A 19,062-nucleotide genomic window follows, 5' to 3' on the forward strand; every position below is an offset into this window, starting at 1 on the left:
AGCACCATCCCCCTCTCTCTGTCTCCTACACTCAGGCTGCTGCGACCTCAGGTCGTAAATTCCTAGGGAAGATCCTGCCTCTTGGCCAGACCGTATAGAGAGAGAGTGAGTTTTCACAGAGAGAACAAAGGAATTTCTTCCACCTCACAGAACTTGAGGTCCGATCAACATTTATGTTCTGGAGAAGGTATAAAAAATCGGTGAAGAATCCAGCTACGAACTGGTCCGTTTGGTACAATTTTGTGAAACTCATGGGAGGCAATACGGCCACATTACCATAACGCTGTTTAGATAATAGACTCAGTTTGGGTTTTCCTTTCGACGAAGACCTAGACACTCAGGTGAGGGGAGGAACTCTGGAGCTCTGTCAGAGGGACCATCAGGTTCTTGGTTACCTACCTCCCTGACCAAGGGCCTTCTCCCCCAATTGCTCCAATCAAGTTGTAGAAACATCTCAATCAAACTTTATTTGTCACATGCGCCAAATATAACAAGTGTAGACTTTACCATGCTTACTCAAGGATGCATCTCAAGGATTATCAATGGAAACAGGATGCACCTGAGTTCAATGTTGAGTCTCATAGCAAAGTGGCTGAATACTTTGTCATTATGGGGTATTGTGTGCAGATTGATGAGGGAAAAAGGAAGGGGTCTGAATACTTTCCCGAATACACTGTAGACACACAGGGTTTATTCATAAAAATGTCAAACTGTATTTGCCAAGGCAGCAGCTACTCTTCCTGGGGTCCAGCAAAATTAGGCAGTTTGTACAAATTTAAAAACATTACAATACATTCACAGATTTCACAACACACTTTGTGCCCTCAAGCCCCTACCACACCACTACCACATATCTACAATACAAAATCCGTGTGTACGTGTGTGTATAGTCCATATGTTATCATGTGTGTGTGTCTGTGCCTATGTTTGTTGCTTCACAGTCCCCGCTGTTCCATAAGGTGTTTTTATCTGTTATTTAAATCTAATTCTACTGCTGGCATCAGTTACTTGATGTGGAATGGAGTTCCATGTAGTCATGACTCTATGTAGTACTGTGTGCATCCCATAGTCTTTTTAGGACTTGGGGACTGTGAAGAGACCTCTTGTGACATGTCTTGTGGGGTATGCATGGGTGTCCGAGCTGTGCATCAGTAGTTCAAACAGACAGCTCGGTGCATTCAACATGTTAATACCTCTCATAAATACAAGTGGTGATGAAGTCAATCTCTCTACCACTTTGAGCCGGGAGAGATTTACAATAATATTAGCTCACTGTGTACATCCAAGGGCCAGCCGTTCTGCCCTGTTATTAGCCAATTGCAATTTTCCTGTGGCATCTCGAACACATGATTGAACAGTAGTCCAGGTGCGACAAAACTAAGGCCTGTAGGACCTGCCTTATTGATAGGGCTGCAAAGAAGGTAAAGCAGTACTTTATTATGTACATACTTCTCAGCATTTTAGCTAATTGAATCAATATTGTCATGACGTTGGCTTGTTGGTGAGGTTTATGACCCCCATAAATACCTGATTGTCAGATCAGTTGTCGTCTGAGACATTATTACTGATGATAGGATGACATAAACTGTATCTTGGAAAGTCTACACATTCTAGTTATCAGATTCACATGGAATTGTTGTGCAATTTTAAATGTTTAAATATGAAACTATTTGTGAAAAGATTAAATGTAATTTTAGCTTCTAAATGAGAGAATAGTTTTCATAGAGTAAAAACTCTGTCAACTCAGTGGCCCCGCCCCTGTGAACAGACATTGGTTGTAAAACTAAGAAACATGCCCTTCCCGCCACTACTACATAGGCCCTTTACGAAAATGTAATTTTGTGTTCCCGAGGATGTGAGGACGACGGTCCATATGTTAAAAAAGCTAATATCAAACAACAGAACTAAGCCAACTTCAGTGTGAGTATGGCAACTTGGTATGAACTTTGAACTCTTATTCTCTAAAGAAGTGATACCTCCTAACCATTGAGTGAGCAGCAGCAGCTGTAAACGTGGGCTAGGAAAGGACGGACAAAGTATCTCTTCTACCAAACATATGACGGGACGACAACGTATCCACTCTACCACTAGACATTCTTCAAAAGACAAGGAAGATCTCTGTTGGGCAACACGGCCTTCCATCTATGACCAACCTATTGAAATATCAGCTCAGAGTAAATATTTCTTGCATTTTCCTTTTCCAAATGGGAGGTTATTTAGAATGCATAAGATTCTGTATTTACGATTCCGTAGCTTTACAAGGTATAGCGTATAGAGACATACCCCAAGAGACTTGTAGCTGTAATTGCTGTGAAAGGTGGCTCTACAAAGTATTGACTTTAGGGGGGTGAATAGTTATGCACGCTCAAGTTTTCCATTTTATGTTATTTCTTGTTTATTTCACAATAAAAGAGATTTTGCATCTTCAAAGTGGTAGGCATGTTTTGTAGATCAAATGATACAAACCCCACAAAAAAATATGAAAAATGCCAAGGGGGGTGAATACTGTACTTTCGCAAGCTATTGTAGACACTCTGGCTTTACTCAAAGCATGTCATTTGTTTTGATTGAAATAAGTAATGGGCCCTGGAGAATTCCTTATCCTCTTTGGGCTAGGGGGCAGTATTTTCAAGTCCGGATGAAAGTGTTGCCCAAAGTAAACTGCCTTTTACTCAGGCCCAGAAGCTAGGATATGCATATAATTGGTAGATTTGGATCGAAAACACTCTACAGTTTCCAAAACTGTTAACTTCTTGACGCTAACCATCCCTTTAGCTGGATAATTGTCATCAACAACAGCTGAATTGCAGAGCTCCACATTCAAATTATATTACTAAAAATATTTATATTCATGAAATCACAAGTGCAATATAGCAAAACACAGCTTAGCATTTTGTTAATCCACCTGTTGTGCACATTTTGAAAATATGCTTTACAGCGAAAGCAATCCAAGCGTTTGTGTAAGTTTATCGATTAATAGACAAAACATTATGAACACCTAGCATCAAAGTAGCTTGGTCACGAAAATCAGAAAAGCAATAAAATGAATCGCTTACCTTTGATGATCTTCAGATGTTTTCACTCACGAGACTCCCAGTTACACAATAAATGTTCCTTTTGTTCCATAAAGATTATTTTTTGTATCCAAAATACCTCCGTTTGTTTGGCGCGTTATGTTCAGAAATCCACAAGCTCGAGCGGTCACGACAACGCAGACGAAAATTCCAAATAGTATCCGTAATGTCCACAGAAACATGTCAAATGTTTTTTATAATCAATCCTCAGGTTGTTTTAAAAATATATAATCGATAATATATCAACCGGCACGGTCTTTTTCAGTAGGAGAGGGAGAGACGATGGCTGCCCAAGCTCTGTTGCGCAAGCAAAACTCATGCGAACACTTGACGCGATGTTATCTTTCTCGCTCATTTTTCAAAATAAAAGCCTGAAACTATGTCTAAAGACTGTTCACATCATGGGGAAGCCATAGGAAAAGGAATCTGGTTGATATCCCTTTAAATGGAGCGAAGGCAGGCTATGGAACATGGAGCTTTCAAAATTGAGGCCACTTCCAGGTTTGATTTTCCTCAGATTTTCGCCTGCAATATCAGTTCTGTTATACTCACAGACAATAGTTTGACAGTTTTGGAAACTTGAGTGTTTTCTATCCTAACATGACAATTATATGCATATTCTAGATTCTGGGCCTGAGAAATAGGCAGTTTAACTTGGGTACGTTTTTCATCCAAACATCAAAATACTGCCCCCTACACTCAAGAGGTTAACGGGATCGATTTGACAACACTCAGTGAAAGTGCAGGGCGCCAAATTCAAACAACAGAAATTTCATCATTAAAATTCCTCAAACATACAAGTATTATACACCATTTTAAAGATAAACTAGTTGTTAATTCCACCACAGTGTCTGATTTCAACAAGGCTTTACAACGAAGGCATACCATGCGATTATGTTAGGTCAGTGCCACGTCACAGAAAAACACAGCTATTTTTCCAGCCAAAGAGAGGAGTCACAAAAAGCAGAAATAGAGATAAAATGAATCACTAACCTTTGATGATCTTCACCAGATGGCACTCATAGGACTTCATGTTACACAATACATGTATGTTTTATTCGATAAAGTTCATATTTATATAAAAAAAATCTCAGTTTACATTGTCACGTTATGTTTAGTAATGTTGTGCTTCCAAAACATCCGGTGATTTTGCAGAGAGCCACATCAACTTACAGAAATACTCATGATAAATGTTGATGAAAATACAAGTGTTATGCATGGAATTAAAGATATACTTCTCCTTAATGCAACCGCTGTGTCAGATTTCAAAAAGGTTTTACAGCTAAAGTCCATCATTTATGTCCAAATACTTCCTTTTTGTTCGCGCTTTTAGTTCACAAATCCAAATTTTCAAGGCGCGAGCACTAGGTCCAGACGAAAAGTCAAAACAGTTCCCTTACAGTTCGTAGAAACATGTCAGACATCATTCAAACAGTTTAGAAACTTCAGAGTGTTTTCTATGCATATCTTACCTTCTGGGCCTGAGTAGCAGGCAATTTACACTGGGCACCTTATTCATCCAATCTACTCAATACTTCCCCCCAGCCAAAGAAGTTACGCTTTGTTTTGATGTGTTACACTTCTATTTTTGTGAATGTTGAATACTGATATTCCTGTAGTTTGAATTTGGCGCGCTACAATTTCACTGGATGTTGTCAAATCGATCCTGCTAAAGGGTTTGGCGCGTGAAGGGATCCATAAAAGGATTTATTCTACCTGGATTATGTTGGAGAGGTTTCAATTAAATACCCTCCGTGTTCTGTTAGACAGGTAGGTCTTTATCCACAATAGAGCAGGGGGTGTAAAGCCAAAACACATACATTTTTCCAGCAGCAGACTATGATCGATAATGTCAAAAGCCACACTGAAATCTAACAAAACAGCCCAACAGTCTTTTTATCATCAATTTCTCTTAGCCAATCATCAGTCATTTGTGTAAGTGCTGTGCTTGTTGAATGTCCATGCTGAAAGTTTGTTGTCTATTTGTTTACTGTAAAATAGCATTGTATCTGGTCAAACACCATTTTTTTCCAAAAGTTTACTAAGGGTTTGTAAAAGGCTGATTGGTCGGCTATTTGAGCCAGTAAAGGGGGCTTTGCTATTCTTAGGTAGATTAATTACTTTTACTTCCCTCCAAGCCTGGGGGCACACACATTCTAGTAGGCTTAAATTGAGGAGTGGCAATATAGTCCGCTATCATCCTCAGTCATTTTCCATCCAAGTTACAGTGCCTTGCGAAAGTATTCGGCCCCCTTGAACATTGCGACCTTTTGCCACATTTCAGGCTTCAAACATAAAGATATAAAACTGTATTTTTTTGTGAAGAATCAACAACAAGTGGGACACAATCATGAAGTAGAACGACATTTATTAGATATTTCAAACTTTTTTAACAAATCAAAAACTGAAAAATTGGGCGTGCAAAATTATTCAGCCCCCTTAAGTTAATACTTTGTAGTGCCACCTTTTGCTGCGATTACAGCTGTAAGTCGCTTGGGGTATGTCTCTATCAGTTTTGCACATCGAGAGACTGAAATGTTTTCCCATTCCTCCTTGCAAAACAGCTCGAGCTCAGTGAGGTTGGATGGATGGAGACAGTGGGGATGGTGTTCAGGGTGATGAGCTGTGTTGCTTTTACGCCAAACATAACGTTTTGCATTGTTGCCAAAAAGTTCAATTTTGGTTTCATCTGACCAGAGCACCTTCTTCCACATGTTTGGTGTGTCTCCCAGGTGGCTTGTGGCAAACTTTAAACGACACTTTTTATGGATATCTTTAAGAAATGGCTTTCTTCTTGCCACTCTTCCATAAAGGCCAGATTTGTGCAATATACGACTGATTGTTGTCCTATGGACAGAGTCTCCCACCTCAGCTGTAGATCTCTGCAGTTCATCCAGAGTGATCATGGGCCTCTTGGCTGCATCTCTGATCAGTCTTCTCCTTGTATGAGCTGAAAGTTTAGAGGGACGGCCAGGTCTTGGTAGATTTGCAGTGGTCTGATACTCCTTCCATTTCAATATTATCGCTTGCACAGTGCTCCTTGGGATGTTTAAAGCTTGGGAAATCTTTTTGTATCCAAATCCGGCTTTAAACTTCTTCACAACAGTATCTCGGACCTGCCTGGTGTGTTCCTTGTTCTTCATGATGCTATGCTCTCTGCGCTTTTAACGGACCTCTGAGACTATCACAGTGCAGGTGCATTTATACGGAGACTTGATTACACACAGGTGGATTGTATTTATCATCATTAGTCATTTAGGTCAACATTGGATCATTCAGAGATCCTCACTGAACTTCTGGAGAGAGTTTGCTGCACTGAAAGTAAAGGGGCTGAATAATCAGTTTTTGATTTGTTAAAAAAGTTTGAAATATCCAATAAATGTTGTTCCACTTCATGATTGTGTCCCACTTGTTGTTGATTCTTCACAAAAAAATACAGTTTTATATCTTTATGTTTGAAGCCTGAAATGTGGCAAAAGGTCGCAAAGTTCAAGGGGGGCGAATACTTTCGCAAGGCACTGTATCAGACCCCGGTGGCTTGTCATTGTTGATAGATAACAATAATGTTTTCACCTGTTCCACACTCACTTTACGGTATTCCAAATTACAATTCTTATATTTTCATAATTTGGTCAGATATACTTGGATGTGTTGTGTCAGCGTTTGTTGCTGGCATGTCATGTCTAAATTTGCTAAACTTGCCAATTAATTGTTTCTTTTAAGTAGTTGGCAATATCAGTTGATTTTGTGATGAATGAGCCATCTGATTCAATGAATGTTTGCTTTTTTTCCCAAGATTTCATTTAAGATGCTCCAAAGATTTTTACTGTCATTCTTTATTTAATTTACCTTTGTTTCGTAGTGGTTTCATTTATTTTTATTCTGTTCAATCACATCATTTCTCAATTTGCAATACGTTTGCCAATTGGTTGTGCAGCCAGACATATTTGCTATTCCTTTTGCCTCATTCCTCTCAACCATGCAGTTTTCCAATTCCTCATCAGGTTTTAGTCATTTTCTTAATGGGTGCATGCTTATTAGTAACTGGAATGATCAATTTCATAAATGTGTCAAGTGCAGTCTCTGCTCCTCATTACACACCACGGACCAACAAATATTATTTAAATCAACAACATAGGAATTACTACAAAACTTCTAGCTTCTACCTCTTATACACTATGTTAGGCCCATCGTTTGGAACTTTGGTTTTCCTAGATATGTCTACTATATTGTGATCACTACATCCGTTGGATATGTATACTGCATTCAAGTAAATTTATGCAACATTAGTAAGGATGTGTTCAATTCATGTTGATGATTTCATTCCTATACTGTTTGTAAATACCTTGGTAGGTTGACTGATAACCTGAACCTGTAACGAGTGCTCTGAGAGTCGGGAAGCAAGTTCAGGGAGTGAGTGTTTTTAATAAATAAAAGAAACAATGAACACGAAACATAAACAATGCACCGACATAAAAACAGAGTCAATAACACCTGAGCAAAGAACCAAGGGGAGTGACAGATATAGTGAAGATAATCAAGGAGGTGATGGAGTCCAGGTGAGGGTCATGAGGTGCAGGTACACGAGACGATGATGACAGGTGTGTGGGATAATCAGCAGCCTGATGACCTAGAGGCCAAAGAGGGAGTATAGGTGACAGAACCAGGTTGCAGGCACTGGTTACAGTTTTAAGCTTTTTCTTGAGTGAGCAGCTTGATCAAAGCCAGTCAATATTTAAATCACCCAGAAAATATACTTCTGTTGATATCAAATCCAAAAATAAAATCTTTATTTGTCACATGCGACGAATACAAGTGTAGACCTTAACGTGAAATGCTTACTTACAAGCCCTTAACCAACAGTGCAGTTCAACAAGAGTTAAGAAAATATTGACCAAATAATCTTAAGTAAAAAATATATGATAAAAAGTAACACAATAACATAACAATAACAAGGGGTAAAGGTACAGAGTCAGGGTGCGGGGGTACAGGTTAGTTGAGGTAATTTGTACATGTAGGTAGGGGTGAAGTGACTATGCATGGATCATAAACAGCGAGTAGCAGCAGTGTAAAAAAACAAATAGGGGGGGTCAATCTAATAGTCCAGTGGCCATTTGATGAATTGTTCAGCAGTCTTATGGCTTGTGGGTGGAAGCTGTTACGGAGCCTTTTGGTCCTAGACTTGGCATTCTGGTACCGCTTGCCATGTGGTAGCAGAGAAAACAGTCTATGGCTTGGGGGACTGGAGTCTCTGACAATTGTATCGGCTTTCCTCTGACACCACCTATTATATAGGTCCTGGATTGCAGGAAGCTTGGCCCCAGTGATGTACTGGGCCGTACGCACTACCCTCTGTAGCGCCTTACGGTCAGATGCTGAGCAGTTGCTATACCAGGCGGTGATGCTCTCGATGGTGCAGCTGTAGAATTTGTCTGGTCCCACGGCTTTGTGAATGTTGACCTGTCTTCCTCACATTGGCTACAGAGAGCGTTATCACACAGTCATCCTGAACAGCTGGTGCTCTGGTGCATGCTTCAGTGTTGCTTGCCTCGAAGCGAGCATAAAAAGCATTTAGCTCGTCTGGTTGGCTTGCTTCACTGGGCAGCTAGCGTCTGGGTTTCCCTTTGTAGTCCGTAATAATTTCAAGCCCTGCCACATCCGACGAGCGTCAGAGCTGGTGTAGTAGGATTCAATCCTGTATTTACGCTTTGCTTGTTTGATGGTTTGTCTGAGGGCATAGCGGGATTTCTTAAAAGCATCCAGATTAGTGTCCCGCTCCTTGAAACCAGCACCTCTATCCTTCAGCTCGATGCGGATGTTCACTGTAATCCATGGCTTCTGTTTGGGATATGTATGTATGGTCACTGTGGGGACGACGTCGTCGATGCACTTATTGATGAAGCCAATGATTGATGTGGTGTACTCTGCAGGAAGGGTACGTCGCTCTGGATAAGAGCGTCTGCTAAATGACTTAAATGTAAATGTTAAATGTACCACATGAGGGAAGAGGATGTCTTCCCTGTCACGCACAGCGTTGAGATTGCCTGCAATGACAACAAGCTCAGTTCGATGATGTTGTGACACACCACCTCAGATCATGACGGACCCTCCACCTCCAAATCGATCCCGCTCCAGAGTACAGGCCTCTGTGTAACGCTCATTCCTTCAATGATAATCGCGAATCCGACCTTCACCCCTGTTGAGACAAAACCACGACTCATCAGTGAACAGAACTTTTTGCCAGTCCTGTCTGGTCCAGCGACGGTGGGTTTGTGCTCATAGGCAACGTTGTTACCAGTTATGTCTGGTGAGGACCAGCCTTACAACAGGCCTACAAGCCCTCATTCCAGCCTCTCTCAGCCTATTGCGGACAGTCTGAGCACTAATGGAGGGATTGTGCATTCCTGGTGTAACTCAGGCAGTTGTTGTTGCCATCCTGTACCTGTCCCACAGGTGTGATGTTCAGATGTATTGATACTGTGCAGGTGTTGTTACACGTGGTCTACCACTGCGAGGACGATCAGCTGTCCGTCCTGTCTCCCTGTAGTGCTGTCTTAGGCGTCTCACAATACGGACATTGCAATTTATTGCCCTGGCCACATCCGCTGTCCTCATGCCTTCTTACAGCATGCCTACGGCACGTTCATGCAGATGAGCAGGGACACTGGGCATATTTCTTTTGGTGTTTTTCAGAGTCCGTAGAAAGGCCTCTTTAGCGTCCTACGTTTTCAAAACTGTGACCTTAATTGCCTACCGTCTGTAAGCTGCTAGTGTCTTAACGACCGCTCCACAGGTGCATATTCATGATTTTTTTATGGTTCATTGAACAAGCATGGGAAACCGTGTTTAAACCCTTTACAATTAAGATATGTGAAGTTATTTCAATTTTTACGAATTATCTTTGAAAGACAGGGTCCTGAAATGGGACGTTTCTTTTTTTGCTGAGTTTTTTTTTTTAAGTACTCAGGGTAAAATAAATTATATTACTTTTGAAATAAAAACATTGACCTTGATAACATCGACCCCGCTAAGATCTTTTCCCCAAATCAAATTGAAAAAGAGAGGAAATAATGTACACTATGTTAATTTATTTTCTGAGTTGAAAAGAGGCTGTATGTTAAATCTGCATGTTAAACATAATTTAAGCATTTGAAAAATATATTATCAACATTTTAAAAAATTACAAAACAAATGTATTGTTTAAGGAACCCATTGCACTTAAATAAAACCTTTTACTGCAGTGGGCTAAATCAGCTGGTCACAGTGATTCTTCGTGGTCCTTAACAAATCTACTTTGAAACCAAAGTATACACCTCCCACACATGGTTATGGGCTTATAAAAAATAAGACACCTGTACCATGTCAGATAGAGTTGAAATGTGTTACATTGAGTTTCTATCCCAATTTTCCATTTTAATTACATCACAGAAGACTAAACTATGACAACACAGCTTAACATAGAAACACCTGGTTTGTCTTTTTTTAATAATCTTTATTAACTATGAAATTATGAAAAATATGAATAACATTCCACCCCATGAGGTCAAAGACGGTGCTTTTGGTAATTGAATGCAGGAAAGGGCTAATATATCGGAATACAGTTACTTAAAGTGAATTTGGTGTCATTACTCACACCGATAGAGCCACTGTGACCATGTAGGGCAGAGGTATCAAACTCATTCCAGGGAGGGGGCATAGTGTTTGCTGGTTTTGGGTTTTTCCTTTCGATGAAAACCTAGACACCTAGGTGAGGGGATGAACTCTGGAGCTCTGTAAGAGTGACCATCGGGTTCTTGGTCACCTCCCTGACCAAGGCCCTTCTCCCACGATTGCTCAGTTTGGCCGGGCGGCCATCTCTAGGAAGAGTCTTGGTGGTTCCAAACTTCTTCCATTTAAGAATTACTGGAGGCCTCTGTGTTCTTGTGGACCTTCAATGCTGCATTTTTTGGTACCTTTCCCCAGATCTGTCCCTCTACACAATCCTGTCTCTGAGCTCTACGGGCAATTCCTTTGACCTCATGGCTTTGTTTTGTGCTGACATGCACTGTCAACTGTGGAACCTTATATAGACAGGTGCGTGCCTTTGCGTGCCTTCCAATCAATTGCATTTACCACAGGTGGTCTCCAATCAAGTTGTAGAAACATCTAAAAAATGATTAATGGAAACAGGATGCACCTGAGCTCAATTTTGAGTCTCATAACAACGGGTCTGAATGCGTATGTAAATAAGGTTAATTCATCGTTATAAATGTGCAAAAAATTCAACCCTCTAATACTTGTCACATGTCCATGGGACTGACTGATTGGCATTCATTCACTCACCCATTCACACTGTCCCTCACTCACTCACAAACTCCCTATTTCACTGTCCCCAAGGGTGTCAAGAGTTCTGAAATATACTACAAGTAAAAGTACTGTTACTTTAATGAAATTGTACTCAAGTAGAAGTAAAATGTTATAATAAAAAAAGTGCAAGTGCTCAGAGAACCTACTCAATTACTGTAACAATAGTACAACTTTGCTTAGGACAATGAAGTCCTTCCTGTTTGGCCCTGTCCGGGGGTATCATCGGATGGGGCAACAGTGTCTCCTGACCCCTCTTGTCTCAGCCTCCAGTATTTATGCTGCAGTAGTTTATGTGTCGGGGGCTAGGGTCGGTTTGTTATATCTGGAGTACTTCTCCTGTCTTATCCGGTGTCCTGTGTGAATTTAAGTATGCTCTCTCTAATTCTCTCTTTCTCTCAGAGGTCCTGAGCCCTAGGACCATGCCTCAGGACTACCTGGCATGATGACTCCTTGCTGTCCCCAGTCCACCTGTCCGTGCTGCTGCTCCAGTTTCAACTGTTCTGCCTGCGGCTATGGAATCCTGACCTGTTCACCAGACGTGCTGCCTGTCCCAGACCTGCTGTTTTCAACTCTCTAGAGACAGCAGGAGTGGTAGAGATACTCTTAAATGATTGGCTATGAAAAGCCAACTGACATTTACTCCTGAGGTGCTGACTTGCTGCACCCTCGACAACTTCTGTGATTATTATTATTTGACCATGCTGGTCATTTATGAACGTTTGAACATCTTGGCCATGTTCTGTTATAATCTCCACCCGACTGGCCACCCCTTATAGCCTGGTTCCTCTCTAGGTTTCTTCCTAGATTTTGGCCTTTCTAGGGAGTTTTTCCTAGCCACCGTGCTTCTACACCTGCATTGCTTGCTTTTTGGGGTTTTAGGCTGGGTTTTGTACAGCACTTTTAGATATCAGCTGATGTACAAAGGGCTATATAAATACATTTGATTTGATTTGAGTATGCCTGTCTTGTCTACACAAAGCTACCAGTGTGTGGTTAAGGGCAGTTTAAAAAAATAAAGCCAATGGATGAGGAAGTGGTGCATGGCGTGTGTGTGTGCATGTGTGTGTGTACTGGTATGACTGGAGAAACAACTTCTGATTGGGCAGTCCATCCAGGAAAAGGTTCTCTGTCAGTTTGGGTCCTTTACAGCACTGCCCATATACACTGAGTGTACAAAACATTAGGAAAACTTGCTCTTTTCTTGACTGACCAGCTGAACACCATGATCCCTTATTGATGTCACTTATTGATGTCAGCCAGTGTAGGGGAAGAGTCAAGGATCCATTTTTAAGCCTTGAAACAACTGAGACACAGATTGTGTATGTGTGCCATTCAGAGGTTGAATGAACAATACTAAATATTTAAGTGGCTTTGAATGGGTATAGTAGTGACTGCAAGACGCCCCGGTTTGAGTGTGTCAAGAACTGCAACGCTTCTGGGTTTCTCACACTCAACAGTTTCCTGTGTATATCAAGTATGGTCCACCACCAGAAGAACATCCAGCCAACTTGACATAACTGTGGGAGGCATTGGAGTCAACATGGGCCAGCATCCCTGTGGAATGCTTTTGATACCTTGTAGAGTCCATTCCCCGACGAATTGAGGCTGTTCTGAGGCCAAAAGAGGGTGCAGCGCAGTATTAGGAAGGTGTTCCTAATGTTTGGTACACTCAGTGTAACTGGGCAGAAGTCCAGGTGTGATAAAACTAGGTGCTGTAGGACTTATTTGGTTGATTGTAAGGTCAAGAAAGAAGAGCAGCGCTTTATCAGAGACAGACCTCTCCCCATCTTAGTAACCATTGTATCAATATGTTTTGATCATGTCAGTTTACAATCTAGGGTTACAGTTTAGTCTCCTCAATTGTCACATTATTCATTATACGATTTAAATGAGGTTTATTGTTGAGCAAATTATTTGTTCCAAATACAATGCCTTTAGTTTAAAAAAATATTTTTTAGCTTATTACTAGCCCCCCATTCTAAAGCTGAATGATGCTCTGTTAAGGGTCGCAGTTACTTCATTTGCTGTGGTAGCTGATGTGTATAACATTGAGTCATCAGCGTACATACAGTGCATTTGGAAAGTATTCAGAACCCTTGACTTTTCACACATTTTGTTACGTTACAGCCTTATTCTAAAAATGATCAAAAAATCTATTTACTCAGCAATCTACACACAATGCTCCATAATGAAGCAAAAACGGATTTTAGGACATTTTTGCAAATGTAATAAAAACAAAAATATCTTATTTACATAAGTATTCAGACCCTTTGCTATGAGACTCGAAATTGAGCCCAGGTGCATCCTGATTCCATTGATCATCCTTGAGATGTTTCTACAACTGGATTGGAGTCCACCTATGGTACATTCAATTGACGGGACATGATTTGGAAAGGCACACGTCTATATAAGGTCTTAAAGTTGAAAGCTCATGTCAGAGCAAAAACCATGCCATGAGGACGAAGGAATTGCCCATAGAGCTCTGAGACAGGATTGTGTCAGGGCACAGATCTGGGGGAGGGTACCAAAACATTTATGCAGCATTGAGGGTCCCCAAGAACACAATGGCCTCCATCATTCTTAAATGGAAGACGTTTGGAAACACCAAGACCCTTCCTAGAACCCTTCCTAGAACTTGCAACATTTTAGACATCAAAACTCTCTGTCAAAACTTTACTGTCTGTCTTGCAATATTAGAAGAAAATCTAACTTGCAATCGTGCTCAATGCCACAGTACTCTCCATGCGCTGTGACACAGGCAAAACATTTTATCCAGCGTTTTCTGTAATTATATTAATCCATTCTACTGCTGAAATCATATATGTTAGCAAACAGTTCACCAAAACAGACAAGAAAATACAGCCAGACGCTTCATAATATTTATGTGGTATATGTCAAAGTAAATGTATTTGCTGATTAAGTAAAATACCATTTCAGGTGATAAATGTGAATTTAATATGCTCAACATTACCAGGGACAACATCCCTTGTCTCTTTTTGCTATGTGTTAAAGATAGTGAAATGCGTACATCCCATAATATAAAACATTTCCAAGATGCTGGATCCGGGAGGAAGACATAGATTAAATCAAATGTATTTATAAAGCCCTTTTTAAAATCAGTAGATGTCACGAAGTGTTGTCCAGAAACCCTGCCTAAAACCCCAAACAGCCTAAAACGCCAAACAGCAAGCAATGCAGATGTAGAAGCAGATTCAGTGCTTTACTTGGGCAGGAGCTCACCAGAGCGGAGTACCAGCACCTCAAATGTTCTGCTGCTAGAGCTCCTGTTCCTCTTATAGAATATTAGCTCAAAAGTATTGTGGAGCTCCTGCACCTAAATATAAAATACCGGCAACCAAAATGAGTACCGGCACCTATTTCAGTCCAAGTCAAGCACTGTATATATTATAAATCCACACACTGGTACAGTATACTGTAAACCCCAATGCATTTTGAACTCAAATACTCAGTCAATGAAAAGTTATTTATTTATTCAAATGTTTATGTAGCACAAACTCAAAACTAAAACAAGTGTTTTTGCATGTACATTGAGTGATTGATGGATTAATGCTATGCTACACATTTATGCTACACATAAATAACATACATTTTTCTAAACAAATCCAATCATTTAGTTAGATTTTTTGCACTCATTACTGAAATGGGTGTTCCAATTTACATGGTTAATAGATATCCTAACTCTGTCTGGATTCCAATAGGAGTTATATGTCACTTTGCAAGCCAGCACAATGTGACTTGCAGGAGGGGTTGCAAAATGATGGTACATTTCCCAGGTTTTTCAGCAATCCCAGTTGGAAGATTCCTGGAAATCCTTCAACCAGGATTTTTTGAAAATGTGGTAAAGTTACTGGAATTTCACTAGACCTCAAAATAAGGCCTTACTGGATGTGTAATGTTTTGTCATTAAGAGTTGAACTATAAAGACAACATTTGCCTAGGAACTCACTCAGTGAAGGCCACCCACACACCTAAAAATGAGTGAATTCAACAACCATGTCGCTGTCACGAAGAAATACAGTCATGGGTGGTACAGTAACTCTGCAATTCACTCAAAGACTAGGCACACTAGGAAATTATATTGGAAGCATTACTCAAATGTCATACGAATGGCAATAAAATTATACAACTCAAATCTGGACCCTCTACAACACATGTCAAACTAATTCCATGGAGGGCAGAGTATCTGTGGGTTTCCGCTCCAACCTTGCACTTGATTGATGAATTAAGGTCACTAATTAGTAAGGAACTCCTCTCACCTGGGTGTCTAGGTCATCGTTGAAAGGAAAACCTCAAAACGTGGCCCTCCCTGGAAAGAGTTTTACACCCCTGCCCTATAGGGTCGGTGTGCGTAATGACTACAATATCACTTTAAGTAATTGTATTCAGACATAGTAGCCCTTTCCTGCAATCAGTTATCAAAAGTGCCATCTTTGACCTCATGGGTGGAATGTTATAATTTTTCATAAATAATAAAGTTTTTTTTTTTAAACAGACTAAAATCTGGTGTTTCTATATCAAACCGTTTTGTTATAGTTCAGCCTTCTGTGATGAATATAAAATGTAATATTGACATTCAAAGTGAAAATGTAATACATTTATATCATTTATATTATATTTATATATATATCTGACATGGTAAAGGTTTCTTATTTTTTTAAGCCCATAACCATGTGTGTGAGGTGTATAGTTTGGTTTCAAAGTAGATTTGTTTAAGACTACCAAGAATAACTCTGACCAGCTGATTTAGCCCACTGCAGTAAAAGGTTTTATTTAAGTGCAATGGGTTCCTTAAAAGTTTTGAGTAATGACAGCACATTGGGGTTTAGAGTGTATGTTGCTTCCAAAGTGTTTAATTATTTATTTATTTTAATCTACCCCAAAACCTTGAATACCCATCCTTTAAATTGATAAAGATTTTGAATCAAGATATCCCCAAATTCGAGTACACTTTTAAAATTGTATTCCGTTTACGTAGCTAAGCTAAAATTATATTTTCTGTGCTTACAAAATGATGGCTAAACCCTCATCCAAAGTACCATTCATAAAGGTTGTGGACAACATTGTAATATCCTTTGTCTCTTGCCATGTATTCACAGGCTAAACAAACAGGTTGAATAAACTCTTCCTGCATTGTCAGGAGGTGGGGTTTGGCATTAAGGTACCTCCTCCAGGTGAAGTAACTTATATACATCTCATCATTCTTGTCCAGTTGGAGGAGGAAGTCAGCCAGTGCCTTTGCATTAGTAAAGTCATTTACATGAATGAAAGAACCAGCTGGGATAAACTGTTCATAGTTCTCTCTGGTTGGGCCCATGACTACTGGTATGGTTCCTGCTACAAGTGGTCCGTTAACCTTTTCTGTGATGTAGTCTCTGTGGATTGAATTCTCAAATGAAAGGTAGAACTTACAGCTAGCAAGGGTTGAGTAATACTCCTCATACTTCAAACGACTCCCTGTTAAAGCAGAACCATAAACATGTATCTTGATGTGTTTGACCAACTCTTGATAGTACTTTGCTCTGGTCCCTGTCCCAGTTGAAGGATTGTTGTTGCTCACAATCCAACAAACCAATTTATCCTTCTTGGGCAGCACAAACTCACTGTCCTTTTCAGTCTTCACGGTTGTCAATTCATTTCGCACTGTGATGTCAGCATCTCGTCTATAGCTCAAAGTGAGGTTAAATAGATTTTCCAGACCTGGTATTCTGGCGGTATTTGTTGGTGATTCCACATGAAACCAGATCCATTTCTGAAAATGTGGACGAGGAGACTGAGGCAGGTTCTTCAGGTCCCAGCTGATGCCTTTGTGAAAAACCACCACTCCCTCTGCTTTGTCATAAAGGGATCTGTCATCTGTCAGAACACAGCTATCGATGCTGAAATGAGTTTTGCAGATTTCAAAATTCCATCTCACACCCAGTGGCCAGAACCAGAGCAACACAAGTGGCTTTTCCACAGGCTTTTTGGTAGATGAGGAAACATCTCCCTTTGCCAAAAATGGCAAATCATCTAATCGAGATGGACATGCAGTAGATGAGGGTTGAAAGTAAACAAAAAATAGTACCACTGAACACAAAACCCCAAGAGCAGTTATCAGAGTTAGATGATGTGTTCGGTTGGAAGTTGTTGATGACATGTTTGTCCTGTAAGAAAGAAACACACCTACATTTTAGACGTTACAAGTATATAAAAAGGAACAATGTGAAAACTGACTATGACATCAGAATGAGTTTCTATATTATACAACAGGTGGTTCTAATCCTTAATGCTGATTGGTTCAAACCGCATTTCAGCCGGTGTCTATTCCACAAGTTACCACCGGCTAAATCTATGAAGTTAAAATTCCTATTTTCTCTCTTCCATCTGACTCAAATTCACTCATAATCAGTGTATGGTGAGTCATGAAGTTTTTTGAAGGTTTCTATCAGTTTTTACTGCACAAACACAGAATAATGACAGTCATTAAGAAAAGTAAATCGTAAAGGCTATTATTAGCAGTGCTAGCATGTTCAGTGTACTCAAGTTAGGTAACATTATCCTGAGGACAGGTTAGACTGCATAAAGGTGTATGGCTGCATTCTCCTAAACAACGCTAAACTTTTGAACAGAGCATGTTAAGTTTATAGAACATCTTTAAATCAAGATCAGGTTTGAGAAAGTTTTGAGAAATAAAATGAACCATTCCTTACCATTTAGAGGCCTCTTATTAGTGTATGTGTTTGCCATCCATGTAAACCCATGCACTAGATTTCAACCAGACTAGTGACGAGGTGTGGCACAACTGTCATCATGCCTTTTCATGGGAAATGCAAAAGAACCTGCCTGACAACTAGAGGTTGATCCTTTCAGAGCTTTACATTTCTTGGAACCTAATCTTCCTCATAATACATTTTTTTATGAAACCTTCACACAACCAGGAAAATACCCTTGAGGTTTAAAACCTGTTTTGCAAGGGGGATCTGGGTAACAGCATTTAGGTATTACCATGTAGCCTTGCCAACTCGAAGCTGGGGAACGAATAGTATGTTAATGGGAGAAGGGAGGAAGAAGGGGAAAAGAATGTTGAAAGAAAAGAAGGAAAACATTTGAGAGAAAGTAATAAAAAGGGCAAGGTTAAGGGTTCTTCTTCATATTGTGTTTATTATTCATTATTTATTACCATAAGTTGAAAAGCAACGAAAACGTCATTTCTTTCCTGTATTTGAACCGGAAGATTGAACCCGAAGGTACCCTGTTCAAATCCCGCCTCTGCCAGAATTAACATTTCTTAACTATAGTTTTCAAAAGTGTTATTATTTCGCATTGGTGAATTTAAGATAACCTAAGTTAATAGAATGATTATGGGGGCATAATCATAATATATATAAGTGTTGTTCTAATGAGGTTGCCTTCTTACTGTACAATATTCTCATTACTATACTCCGTGCTTGTGCATTTCTTGCTGTTTGGGGTTTAAGACGAGATTTCTGTATAGCACTTTATGACATCTGCTGATGTAAAAAGGGCTTTATAAATACATTTGAGTGAATTTGATTAATTTGTTTATGTAATTAATATCTTAAATTATCAGATATCTGTTGAGGTTTCTTTTGGAGTACATAAACTCAGGAACAAAAGAAAC

The 19,062-nt window shown here is 39.9% G+C and overlaps 1 protein-coding gene across 1 annotated transcript; it reads right to left on the reverse strand.

The window, feature by feature from the left end:
* Positions 1–14,896: 14,896 nt before the first annotated feature.
* Positions 14,897–18,216, reverse strand: LOC115140450 (4-galactosyl-N-acetylglucosaminide 3-alpha-L-fucosyltransferase 9-like). Its single transcript, XM_029678781.2, has 2 exons — positions 18,131–18,216; positions 14,897–17,584 (listed from the first exon to the last, which is right to left on the reverse strand). Exon 2 carries the CDS (start codon positions 17,575–17,577, stop codon positions 16,465–16,467), a length of 1,113 nt encoding a protein of 370 aa, XP_029534641.1. The 5' UTR covers positions 17,578–17,584; positions 18,131–18,216; the 3' UTR covers positions 14,897–16,464.
* Between the last annotated feature and the right edge of the window lie 846 nt (positions 18,217–19,062).

The sequence above is a fragment of the Oncorhynchus nerka genome, linkage group LG13 (genome assembly GCF_034236695.1).
Source record: "Oncorhynchus nerka isolate Pitt River linkage group LG13, Oner_Uvic_2.0, whole genome shotgun sequence".
In the NCBI taxonomy this organism is placed as follows: domain Eukaryota; kingdom Metazoa; phylum Chordata; class Actinopteri; order Salmoniformes; family Salmonidae; genus Oncorhynchus; species Oncorhynchus nerka.

Excerpts from the sequence above, each read along its gene's own strand:
- LOC115140450 (XM_029678781.2), bottom strand. The coding sequence starts at position 17,577 with ATGTCATCAACAACTTCCAACCGAACACATCATCTAACTCTGATAACT.